General features: G+C 47.5%; 1 protein-coding gene across 2 annotated transcripts in view; it reads right to left on the bottom strand.

Annotated features, from left to right (window-relative positions):
• Positions 1 to 13,367, bottom strand: part of anks1ab (ankyrin repeat and sterile alpha motif domain containing 1Ab) — a 49,397-nt gene that overhangs the window by 19,919 nt on the left and 16,111 nt on the right. For both annotated transcript variants that reach the window (XM_061833624.1, XM_061833626.1), the window contains one exon: positions 7,623 to 7,738. In XM_061833624.1, coding sequence (XP_061689608.1) covers positions 7,623 to 7,738 — 116 coding nt within the window. The remainder of the gene's footprint in view (positions 1 to 7,622; positions 7,739 to 13,367) is intronic.

Here is a 13,367-nt window from a genome sequence, read left to right as displayed (position 1 = left end):
CAAGAAAGAGAGTAAGGATTGAGTGAATTATTCTCAACGCAGCGACTGGACAGAAACACTCGGACTCAAGTCAGGGGTTTAAGGTTAGGGATAGGAGTTTAGGGTTAGGGCTAGGGGGCTAAATCAAATAAAATTGTACAATGTAACGTTTTCTTTTGCCAATGTCATTGGAACGTATACTTTTACCGCTTTGAAGTACTTTCTACAAGACTGCGATATGAAGTGATTTGGAACCCAGCCATGGAACGAGCCTGCAAAATGTGCAGCTAAGCGTTTTACCCTCCCCCCTCGTGCGTACTGCTGCATATTGATTGTTCCCGGGCCAAGAATGCTAAAATGTTCCGTCTTTTGCTCCGTACCGCTGGCCCGGGACCTCAGAGCCCCGCCGCGACCCGATTAATAAATGGTAGAAAAAACATAAATCCGGGATAAGGGCCCGAAATAGACTCTCCCGAGTTCGACGACGCCTCGGGAGGCTCTGGCTCGTCGTCGTCGTCTTTGACGTCACGTGACGGGGAAATGTACGCATGAGTACTTGCATAGCTAATGAACCGCGCGCCGCTTTTGACGTGATGCGCGGCGACTCGCTGACGATGATGATGAAGCCGCGCTAGCATTCCTCTGTCTCGCTGCATGCGTTTGCTAAATTAGCATCGCTCTCTTGACCCGTGCGCCAAATTATCTTTATTTCTATTTTTTTAAAGACCTCCGCGGGCCTGGCGACGCTCAGACGCGTTTCGGTCCGCGTTCGTGTCCAGAGCTGGCCCAAAGGCATGCGCCGACTAAGTGGTTGCTTGGGGCCCCAGGCCAACTGGGGCCCCTCAAAAAGCATGAGGATTATTTTATAAACTCGATAGCGATATGAACATCAAATTTCCCTGCGCATTCACAATTTGCTGAAAATCTCACTGGTTTTGATGTTTCTGTCCTCAGGTCAAAGCATTTTTGCATTTATTACTTTGGTGCCTTCTTGTGGGTTCTTCATCTAAAGGAACTATGTTGAAGTGAGGAGGAGCTTTAGTTAGGCCGTAGCCCTGTCTAATAGGAAATGAGTGCTTTCCCGCCATAGAATATTCCGGGCACTTATGAGTTACAGACAAGTGCGAAGGTACAGAGAAAGCACACATCCTTTATCTTGTCAGAAGGGCGGAGCATGAGCGGTATCGAACCTGTGGTATGACATTGGGGCTTACCACTTAGACAAAGGGTTTCTGTCTCAACTGGTTCTAGCCGGCAATGGATTTTTACAAAGTGTCCAGAATAGGGTTCAGCGAGGTTAGCCTACGCGCAGAAATCCAGATATCACTCAAGGACTCCATGCGGCGACAGAGCAGAGCCCCAATGAGGACATGAGAAAATTATGCGGTCATGGCTAAATATGGGCATAAGACATACTTCAACTTCTCCTTCTTCTTTTCCTTTCGGCTTGTCCCGTTCGGGATCGCAACAGCGTCCCATCTTTTAGCATCTAAGTCTATCTCGTGCGTGACTCCTGAATTTAATTCATACCCGTGACGGATGAAAAATGGAAAGACAGTCGGTCCTGACGACATACCAGTGGAGGTATGGAAGCAATTTGGAGAGGTGGCTGTGGAGTTTTTGGCCAACTTATTCAATGGAATACTCGAGGGAGAGAAGAATGGAGGAAAAGTGGGCTAGTCTCCCTTTTTAAAGAACAAAGGAGATGTTCAGAGCCGTGGAAACTGCAGGGGAATAAAGAGCCACACAATCCAGTTATGGGAAAGAGTAGTGGAGGCTAGACTCAGGACAGAAGTATCTGCGAGCAAAAATATGGTTTCATGCCTAGAAAGAGGACCACAGATGCATTATTTGCCTTGAGGATGCTCGTGGAAAAGTACAGAGAAGTTAGAGAACCGAGAGAAAAGCCTCCAAGAGAGGAGCTGTGGTACTGCATGCGCAAGTCCGGTGTAGGTAGGCTGTGACCTCGACTTGAAAGAGAAATTCTGGAAGGAACTAGACGGAGTAGTTCTGAGCATCCCAGACAGAGAGAGAGAGAGAGAGAGAGAGCGTTGTGATTGGTGCAGATCTTAATGGACATGTTGGCGAAGGAAACAGGTGATGAAGAAGTGATGGGTAAGTACGGCATGCAGCAAAGGAACTTGACTCCTGAGTTTCATGCGTACCGTGACCAGACTTGAAACTCAATCCGTTCATCCATTCATCTATTTTCTTTGCCACTTATCCTCACGAGTGTCATGGGAATGCTGGAGCCTATCCCAGCTGTCAACGGGCAGAACTGGTTGCCAGCCAATCACAGGGCACAACTAGACAGTCACAATCACACCTCGGGGCAATTTAGAGTGTCCAATTAATTTTGCATGTTTTTGGGGTGTGGGAGGAAACCGGAGTACCCGGAGAAAAGCCACGTAGGCCCAGGAAGAACATGCAAACTCCACACAGGCGGGTCTGGGGTTGAACCCGGAACCTCAGAGCGCTTTCTCAAAGAAATGATCCTTCTTGATATGAACAGAAATAACATTTTGCAATAGTTCTTTTAGTGTTCATTGATGAAAAACATATTACTGATAGTCGCATGCTCACAAATTCACTATTATGTACGATCTCACACTGCGCGTCTCGCACTTTCCGTGCCCACATTGGAGCGTTTTATCCGAGCGGCACCACGGCACGCAATATTCATCGCGGGCGGACAGGCACGAGGCGACCGCGCGACACATGCGATTCTCAGTGGAGCGTTTGGCGCATTAGCTCGGACATAACGGCAAGAAAAATGGAATTTGAAGTTCTAATTTATTCGGAAAATATGTTTTTTTTTTTCACATTTCCTTTTTCTGCATTTTTAGACGAGAAGGGGACAATTTAGGTTTGGTGACCCACGAAAAAAAAAAAAGCACAACATGAGGCTCAAAGATCGGTAGCGGATCTGAAGTGTGGCGCCCCCTGCTGGAGAAATTTTTCTCGACGCTATTGACGAATCTGGCAGCGCGTTAAAGGGCACCCGATGAAACATTTGCCCGTCTGCCCGATTCGTCTGACCTTTGCCGTTGTTTACAAGCGTGGCATCAACGTGCTTTAAGCGCAGCTCGCTTGGCTCGCCGACCTCGTTATTTATCTCACCCGTGCGTCGGGTCCAACAGACGGACGAGGCGTCGTACACAGGTGAACATCCGAAAGCTTAACGACCCGTAGTCTGCAACACATTATATTCTGGGAAATATTCAATTTTGCACAGAATTATCAATCTAATGTCGCGGCGCTTTCTCAGTTTTATGTTCGTCGCATTGAAATCCGATTCTAGATCAGTCTTGTATACGGGGAGGGGTTTACGATCCGTACAATTTATTTGGAGCATCCGATCCATTTTCCGAGCCGCTTATCCTCGAAGGTCGCGGGAGTGCCGGCGCCTGTCCCGGCTGTCTTCAAGCCGGAGACGGAGGACACCCGGCCAATCGGAGGGCACATTTAAAAATACAACCGTTCACACTCACGGGCAATTTAGAGTCTTCAGTTTTTGGTCCTCAGAACTCTCTGTGAAATTGGCACACTGCCCCTCCAGATCCAGCATTTGCCACCGTTATGGAATAGTGCTCATTTTTCAAAACAAAAGTATCCAAATGGACTTCTCTAAGTTCTTCTATTGATAAAAATAGAAGAAAAAATTCAACATTTTATATAAATATTTATATATATCGTTATTATTATATATATCGCTCTGTGATGATGCGGATTTCTTTCTAACTGCTGCAAGGAGCCACTCAAGCGGAAAAGGTAAGGGTGAGAGCGGTGGAATATATGTGCCGAGGGATGTGACTTTTACAGGTCTGGCCCTGTTAGCGCTGCTCTAGCGTGTTACTGGCGTGATTTTTACCATGTTTTTTTTTTCTTAACCGGCCCCGCCGTTAGCTTTAGCGCAGTGCTAGCATTAGCACGGTGTCGCTAGCTTTAGGCCCTATAATAAGCCCTATATAAACCCTATATTTACGAAGAAAGATGTGTATGTATGTACCAAATGGTATTTCCTTTACAAATGTACTCGGTGAGGCTTATAACCAGGTGCGCTCTGTGGGCCGGGAGTTACGTTAGTATGTTAAATACACTTTTTTTCATGTATTCTTGTTGCCTTTCCCTGCTTTGTGAGGCATGTGGCTCAGTTAAAAGAAAAAAAACTGGTTTGGGGCGTCAGTGGTTGTGCCCCTTGAATTCCGCCTAGCAACAGTGCTCAGTTAGCACATCTACTGCTCTGCGTAGTCGCGCATGCTAGCGAGCTCAGATCTCCAGATATATTTAAGTTTTAAAATGGGGGAGAAAGTGGGACCGATGCATGAGATCACTTTGTTATAAAGGAGGGAGTCACTTTCAAATATAGATAAGGAAAGTTGCATAAATACTTGTAGGGATTAAAATTAGCATTCTTGTCATTTATTTGCTGCGTTCTTGCCCCCTCGTCCTGTCATTTCTCTTCTCTGTTGCGCAGTTTGGCCATTTGGCTCACCCACCCGCGAAAACAGCCGAGTCAGCATGACCGGTGTATGCCAATGTTTTCTTATTTTAGGGGGGGGCGACGACGGTTGTGCCTCGTGAATTCTGCCTAGCAACAGGTGACCGCGACGAAGACCACGGGGGAAACGGGAATATCGGTAGCCCGGCGCTTTCTCGCAAAGGGGGCCCGCTTCACGCCACGGCGATTGCGGTCTGCACGCGAAAGAGGTCACGGAGCATCTCCCGTCCACGCCCACGCTCAGCTGCGCTCCGGCTTGACGGGGTGACGTAACCCCACAGCGGCTCAAACGCTCGCTCCGAGCCCCTCCGGGCGCCGTTATTCAAGGCGCGGCGGCCATCGTTTGACCCGGGGAGCCGACGACGTCAAACGCGCCTTTCCTCGCAATTGATTAATATGTAATTAAGGTGAAGGCGCTGAGGAAGATCTGATTTTCCAGATGTAATTTGAAGGGAACATCATATGGAAATTTCATCCATCTTTTTAATTGCATGTACAGTATACAAAAGCAGTGGTGCCTTGACCTCCAAGTTGAATTTGTTCCAAATCAGCTTTCTCCATTGCGATCACTGGAAATGTCATTATTCGGTTCCAGTGCCCCCAAAAAGCACGAGAAAATGTTTTTGTGACAGCACTCTACAGCATTGTTCGCTATTAACGTACACAGTAATTATGTAATTTAACAGAATGTAAAGACTTTAGCAATGTGCATCACCATAGTTTAATGGACATTAATTCAATTACATTTATTATATTCAACGGACGTAGACATACTAAACGTAGATTTGACGATCAAACGGAAGATCGTCTGAACTAAGCTGCAACAATACATGATAGCATTTTACTTCAGTTTTTCCCAGAGGATCAAGAATATATGCCTTTGAATGTTGTTGTATGGATATGTTGCAGCCACTTGTGTACAAATATACTTTGTTTTCAAATTTCGGCGGCACGGTGGCTCAGCTGGAAAGCGTCGGCCTCACAGTTCTGAGGTCCCGGGTTTGACCCCGGACCAGCCTGTGTGGAGTTTGCATGTTTTCCCGTGACCCTTGTGAGGATCAGCGGCAAAGAAAATGGAAGGATGGATGGATGGATGGATTAAAATCCATCTACGGTGATTTTCATCGTGTGTTAGCTTGAAGCTATCTGACCTTTGTAAGTTAATGTTTTGGCTAAATACACCGTGCGTAATTCTTTTCACTTCAGCCAAGAGTGGCAAGAAACAGCTTGAAGGCTCGTTTTTTTTTTCATTTTGATTTTTTAATTCACTATCTGGCAAACCTCTGCTTGTTGTGAAATTGCTGCCAAATTTTCATGTAAAAAAAAAAAAAAAAAAATCTATCTGCTCCGATCTCAAAAGACTCGAAAATGTGAACTTAAGCAAGATAATCATTTTTTGATTGCACTTCTGACCAATTATTATCATGCTAATTTACATGATTCCCCCTTTTTCCACCCATGACATCATCAGCTAGGCTGGGCGAAGATCCAGAGCCACTTTCAAGCTCCAGCCGCCGGACTAAAGTGTCTGAAATGCAATCATCTAAAGTCACCTTCATCCCTCCGCATGTGCAACGCCCCCCTCACCCCCCCATTCCCCCGTTATCATCTTGAAGAGAAAAGGTAAGCAGAGCTGCATCGAGGTTTTTCGTTGGATGCGCCGACTTTCGTAAGATTCCGATACTTGAAGTCGGCACATAACGGGAGCATGCGGAGGGTTTCCGGAAAAAAAGCTGCAGTGCATCCAAAGCGAGCTCGGAGGACTCCGCAATGAGATCATCTCATTATTAATGGCGGGGGGGGGGGGGGGGGGGGGGGGGGGGGTTAATGGCATCTAATGGCCATTTGTCTCGCCTACGGGTCGGGAGAAGGAGGAGGAAGGGCAGGGGGAGGGTGTCTCCATCAATCTTGGCGGGGTCATGCATTGCGCAAAGGTCAAGAGGAGGCAGGAGGGAGTGGCAAAGTCTGGCTCGCGTGCTATATACGGTCCGCTCGCTTGCTTACACAGGCCCAGCGCTTTCTTCCGCGAGCAAAGATACAGCGATATTTTGTCATTGAGCTGACGTTTCCATAAAATGGGTTCATTCAAATCTATTTCTTAATAAATACAAACTACATATTTACCACGGCATATTTGAATTATCTGGTTAAATAGTTGGTTCATGGATTTATTCGAAATAATACGCAAACATATGCAGCGGGGCCTCGGTTCTCGAATGAAAATTTCCAGATTTTTTTTTGCTTCTGATTTCATACGAAAATCAGTGCTCGAACGCCCCCAACAACACCCGGAAATAACAGAACGCGCAGGGCCAGACCACCTGACCCACCCGCGACGCGTTTTGTTATCCTCAATTTGAACGAACCCACGGAAATAACATAACGCGCGGCGGTTGATTTGGTTTTCGAACAATTTGGTTCTCGAAATGCCTTCTGGAACGGATTGTGGTCGAGAACCGAGGCACCACTGTACTATATATATATATATATATATAATATATATACTATGAGTAAAATGGAACATTTTTACAAGTACATCTAAACTATTTTACATTGATTTATTGTAAATAACAGAAAATGAATTTGTAAATCTTCATTTTAGTTTTGTTAAGTAATTCAAGAAAATGTGAAATTGACGATATTTCAGACACATTTCAAAAGCTTTACATTTATTTTCTTAACCTTTTGGTTATTAATGATAAATGGCAGTTAAATTTGTTTGAAACACAACGGATATATTTTTGTCATTAATTTTGTAACTTCCATTGTGCTTTTGTAAATTATAAGATGAAAAACAATTCTAAAGTAAACACTTTGACATATGCAAAAATTTTTAATCAGTTGTTTGATTTGTTATGAAAAAGTAAACTCGACAAATATATGAATAAATTGTCTCCGTGTGCCCTGCGATTGACCGGCAACCAGTTGAGGGTGGAGCCCGCCTCCATTTAAGACAAATATGAAGTTATGTATGTGCGTGTGCATGTGTGTACCTAATTATGATATGATACACAAGTCAAAATTCAAATGACGGCCCTCGAGCTCAAAAGTTTGCTCGCCCCGGGCGTAGATGATGGGCGGCGCTAGAGGGTGACAAGAGTAGCGAGCGGCGGGGGGGTTCCCGTCCTTGCAGTTGACTCACCATGAAGCGCAGGTCGTCGAAGCCGTTGAGCAGGAACTTGCCCTCGTACTGCGGCAGCCCGGCTCGCTCCAGCCACTCGCCCACCGGCTGGTCCAGGGCTTTGCCGCACGCCCCATCTGCCGAGAGAGGGAAGCGCTTGAGCAGCGAGAAGCCGTTGAGCCGGTAGCAGCGGCACTCGGAGGACGACACGTGGCACTGCCACATCATCCTCGGCCAGCGCGGGCAGAGCCGAGTGCGGCGGCACCGGGCCCGGGGGCTTTATGGGTCCGGGGGGGGGGGGGGGGTGAACGGAGGGGATCGTAGGGGGCGTGGGGGGGGGGGGGGTTCCGCCCCGCGTGGCACTACGACACAGGAGGAAAGGACGGGATGCCGGTTAGGGGCGAACGAGGCGAGAGTGAAGGGAGAGCGGGGAACCCGTCTGACAATTTCGGGCTGAACTGGGCCCACTAAACAGACGAGCTGGTGCAAACATGGGGAGAGGCTAGCCGCTCCGAAGCGATCACGGAAAAAAACATCGGTATTCACGCGGCGACACACTCTATCCGTAAAGTTGGGGTTGGGGAGGGGGGGTTGAGAGGGGTGGTCACCACATACTTGTAAAGCTCTGCCTGAGTCCCATGGCTTCATTGGTCAAGCGCTTTGAGAGCTAGGGCACGGCTCCTATGAGCAAGGTAGCAGCATTCTTAAAGTACACTTGAGGTACCGGCGTAAACATTTCTTTTGGGGGGGTTGGTGGGGGGCTGTGAGGGAGCAACAAAGGTGAAGTAGGTAGATAGTCGTATTTGTAAAATCCCGCAGGACCCTTTCCTCAACTCCTCAATCCGTAATCCCGAAGGGGAGCTTGGAAGTCCTGGGAGGCATTCACACGACGCCGCTCGTCCCCCGGAGCGTCCGCGACGATGACGGGAAGAAGAAGAAGAAGACGACGACGACGGAAAGCGCCGCAGCCCACCTGGCTCCTCCGCTGCCGCTTTGCTGCATGCCCGCCCCTGCTGGAATGGCGGTTAGGGGGGTGGGGTGGGGGTGGTGGGGGCAGGCACAGCGAGCGCCTCACTGCTCGCGGGGCATGACGTCCCGGCCGCTTTCCCGACCTGCCTCGGTCTCCCTCCGCCGCCGCCGCCGCTGTCCTCTCCCGCGACTGGAAGCAAAGATCATGCCCCCCCTCCGCCACCTCCTCTCCCTTGTCTCACCCTCGCTCTATCTCTATACCTCGGGTCTCATCCCTGTTCTTTGGAACACCCTCCCAGTCTGGCTCTGGCTCTGCGCCGCCGATCTCCAAGCCCCCTTCGTTCCAGATCGCACTGCAGGGCTGCCGTATGGGGTGCTGCTCCACGTAATCACCCCTCCTCGCCTTACCCTTTCCTCTCTCCCTCTCGCTCTCTCTCTCTCTCTCTCTCTCTTTTGCTTTCTCTCGCTCCCTTGCGCTCTAACTGATTCGAGATGCACATGCAGAGGTGCTCTGATCTTACGGGTGCGCAAAGGACGTCGCAGGTAGAACAAAACGATAAAACAACAACACTGCACAGACAGTGGGGTTAACTAGAACAAAGAAGCTCATCAGATGACAGAAATGCTTCCGAGATCGGTAGAGTGCGGGCGAAAATTGTCCTTCAAAGAAGAAGAAACAAAATGGATGGAATGAAAAACAATTTCAAGTTCATGCAAAGTGAAGAATACAGGAAATGTCTTCTGGATTTGAAACAGAAGAGCGTTGTTAACAACCCTGCCAAATTCCGATGGCGACCTTAAGCTCCGCCCCCTTAGCCATGTCCCAAAAGCTTTCAAAATGGCGAGTGAACATAACAGGTTTGAAGTCGATTCTCTACCGCGTATTCCAGATAATATTGGGTATGTTTTCTGTCAAATGCGTCAGACTTGTCCAAGAGAGTTCTGCAGAGAGGTCTCAATTATTTCAAGCAAGGATATGTACACGGAATGAAGATTTTGGACGGAGCAGGACGCAATGTCAGAGTTACGGCGAAACGTTGGGGATCGATGCAAAAAAGTTTGACGCCTCACACACTTTATATTGAAATCCAACAGGATGAAATAGTGGAATCGTACAGCGCATGTAAAGCAGGGTGAGTACCTTTTACGTGGAAAGATCACGAGTAATATCATTGTAGTCTTTATAAGTGAGTCAGCGGATTTATTTGACTTGGCTTCTAATCTAAAAGTCCGATGTGATACAAATAGGCAAATAGACATTTCTCTTGCACGAAATCGCGCATTTACAAATTACGAACCCGACTCTTCGGCATAAAACATGACACACTTCATTCAGCAGGTCAGTGACACACGAACAAAGAGAAAATTGTTCTCCTGCAATGTATAAAGCACTAATAATAATTTAATCAAACTCTTAGAAGATTCTCCTCCTTCAGTTACCTTCGAACATACAGCCTTGCGTTTGTTGATATTGTCCACATTTAGTTGTACGTGCGCTCTTCTGCAGGCCTTAATTCATTGTAGCAACTTCGTCAAGTCTATATTAGGCTTTGGAAAAGGAATCAACCGGGGTCCCTTGTAACCTAGTAGGATTTTCTTCGTAGCATTAACATTTCCAAGCGCACGCTACTGACAACCAGTATTGCTTGTGGGACAATACGGCGAGAGGGGCGTGTCAAGACGATGCGGCTACCTGATTGGCTATTATCGTACGAGTGATTGACGGGTCGGAAAGGTCCATTGGAAATTGTATGTAACGAGCCTTCAAAATTGTAAAAAAATCATCAATTCACTGAACGCGCTGAAACTACGTCCTGCTCAACTGTCAGTCGAAAAACCGCGAAGCGTAGCATCTTTCTCAGTGCTTCCGCTGATCGAGCTGCAGAAAATACATTTGGCCAAAGCCTCCGCTGGTCGGAATATATCCCGCCAAGTTGTCGCTGGGCAACATGAGGCGCGAGCCACCGGGTAGCTCGCTAGCTAACGGGCTTCCAGAGGCTTGCTCGTTGACGGCGTCGCCTCCTCACTTGGTCTTGTCGTTATGTGGGTCCGCAGTTTGAGCAAAGTCGCGCATTGCTGAGCCTGTGGCACACGCTACAGACAAATAAATGAAATACTCTTCACCAAAAACTACCTGGTAAGCATAGTTTCCGGTGATACGGGGTTTTCATCTTGATAAGTGTTTTTTCCTATTTGCGCTGCAGGAGCGGGTTGCATGACAGGCGGTAGTCAAACTCCTGTCGTGTCGGAGCGGATTCTCACGTCATCCGCTCGAGAACACGCTCGCAGGTTGGATCTTATGTAAAAAAAAAAAAAAAAAAAGAAAAGAAAAAGGAAAAAAGAAAAAAGTCTGAGGAGACTTTGATCTTAATAGCATTAAGTATTCCTACGGTAGCGCCGAACCTAAAAATAAACATGGTATGGTGTATCCCTTTCTATATGGTGTACAAACCATGTCGACTGCGTAGAGATTATTTTAGATGATATATTGGACGGAAAGACAATTTGCCTGCGCGGTTCAGGTGGAAACTGGAAAAAAAAACAAAAAACGCAACAGGGGTCAGCAAAAACAAGCCAACGCTTCAATAATTCATCGCCGAGACTGAGGGACATGCACCAAAAGTGTTTTAGCGGAGACGCAGCCTGGCGGAGACAAAAATCAACTTTCTGAGGTCAGAAGTAACATAAAGTAATATTCTGCCAATCCAAGACGCTAAATTGTCCGTTTAGAATGACGCAAAAACACCCCAAATCACCTCATGGGCCAATAAATGTTCACCGTGTGATGCATTACGATGAGATTTATGCTAGGCTTATTTGATACTGCCTTGCAACATAAATGTACAGTCTTAATTGTCTCTGACGTACAGGGAAACAAAAGTCTTTGGGACTGTAAGCCGAAGCGTTTGACAGGTGCAGGTGTCGAACTCTAGACCCGGGGGCCAGATCCGACCCGCCACGTGATCTTATATGGCCCGCGAAGCCAAACCACATGTGTCAACTACCATGTTTCTTGTTAAATCTTTACGAAGATTTACATTCTCATGTCATAAATGATAATATTGAGATATTCCAAGCATTTTTGTGTTACCAAACATCAAGAATAGTTGGAAAAATGCATTTAGCCTTGATTTCTGATTTAAAAACTAGTTCATAAATTTGATGTGTAAATATCGTAAGGAGATGAAAGATTTTTATGGTTTTAGTAATAAGGGCCCTCTCCAGGGAGAAGAGTCTGCTGTGGCGGAGAAATATGTTAGAATAGTACGGGACCTGTATGAGGGCAGCGGTGGTGAGGTGTGCCGTAGGTGTGTCAGAAGAATTTAAGGTGGAGGTGGGACTGCATCAGGGATCCGCGCTGAGCCCCTTCCTGATTGCCGTAGTAATGGATAGGCTGACAGATGAGGTTAGACTGGAATCCCCTTGGACTATGATGTTCACAGAGGATATTATGAAATGCAGTGAAAGCAGGGAGTAGGCAGAGGAACAATTAGAAAGATGGAGGCACACACCGGAAAGGAGAGGAATGAGGATGAGCTGAAGTAAAACGGAATATATGTGCGTGAATGAGAGGGGCGGAGGAGGAAGAGTGAAGAGATAGCGAGGTGGATGACTTCAAATACTTGGGGTCAACAATACAGAGCAAAGAAACAGGTCCAAGAGGGGTGGAACAGTTGGCGGAGGGTGTCTGGTGTTCTATGTGACAGAAGAGTCTCCGCGAGGATGAAGAGCAAAGTTTATAAAACAGTGGTGAGGCCGGCCATGATGGACGGATTGGAGACGGTGTCACTGGAGAAACAACAGGAAGCAGAACTGGAGGTGGCAGAAATGAAGATGTTGAGGTTCTCGCTCGGAGTGAGACGGTTGGAAAGGTTTAGAAATGAGCTCGTTAGAGGGACAGCCAAAGTTGGATGTTTTGGAGACGAGGTCCGAGAGAGCAGACTTTGATGGTTTGGACATGTCCAGAGGCGAGAGAGTGAGGAAATTGGTAGGAGGATGGTCAGGATGGAGCTACCAGGGATGAGAGCGAGAGGAAGAACAAAGAAAAGGTTGATGGATGTTGTGAGGGAGGACATGTGGACTGTGGATGTTAGAGAGGAAGATGGACGAGATAGGCTTAGATGGAAAAAGATGACACGCTGTGGTGACCCCTAATCGGGACAAGCCGAAAGGAAAAGAAGAAGCAGAAGAAGAAGAAGTAAGAACAGCTCTCTGAGAGAAACTGTAACCACAATGTGGCCCGTGAGAAAAATGAGTTTGAAACCAGGGTGTTCGAACGCTGGGATACGTCACGCTCCAGCCATATCTGGCAAATAAATAGATTGATGGGGCTTAATAAATTTGCTAATAAATCCCGTAAGATCTTCTTGGCGGCGAGGTGCCGAGGCAGTGGAAATCCCGTCATGCCTTGCCGCTCACTGCGGCGGCCGTGCCCGTCGGCGTTCTCTGAAGCGGGATTAGGGAGACTTTCAAGTCGCCCTACCCGTTGGCGACGAGCGAGCGGCTGTCGAGTGGTTCGATTGGCAGGCCGTGCCGATGCTCAATGTGTTCGTGATGAGGTAAAAAATGAAAAAAAAATGGAAAAAAAAGCCAGGGCGGGGCCAGAGGACGAGGAGGCGGGTTGCGGCCCACCGATGCTAATCTGCGGCTGAGGGAGATGAGGCCATGCATGGGCGAGTTAAGATGCTAATAGCGAGTAAGAAGGATCTAATTCTAATTCAGCGTGAGACCCCCACGGCCTGACTGAAGGGAGCATTTTTTTTTTTTACGCCAGCGCATCCAGACAAAGCCTGTTTA

Source organism: Syngnathoides biaculeatus, chromosome 10 (genome assembly GCF_019802595.1).
Source record: "Syngnathoides biaculeatus isolate LvHL_M chromosome 10, ASM1980259v1, whole genome shotgun sequence".
Taxonomy (NCBI): domain Eukaryota; kingdom Metazoa; phylum Chordata; class Actinopteri; order Syngnathiformes; family Syngnathidae; genus Syngnathoides; species Syngnathoides biaculeatus.
This window is presented reverse-complemented; position numbering and strand designations above follow the sequence as displayed.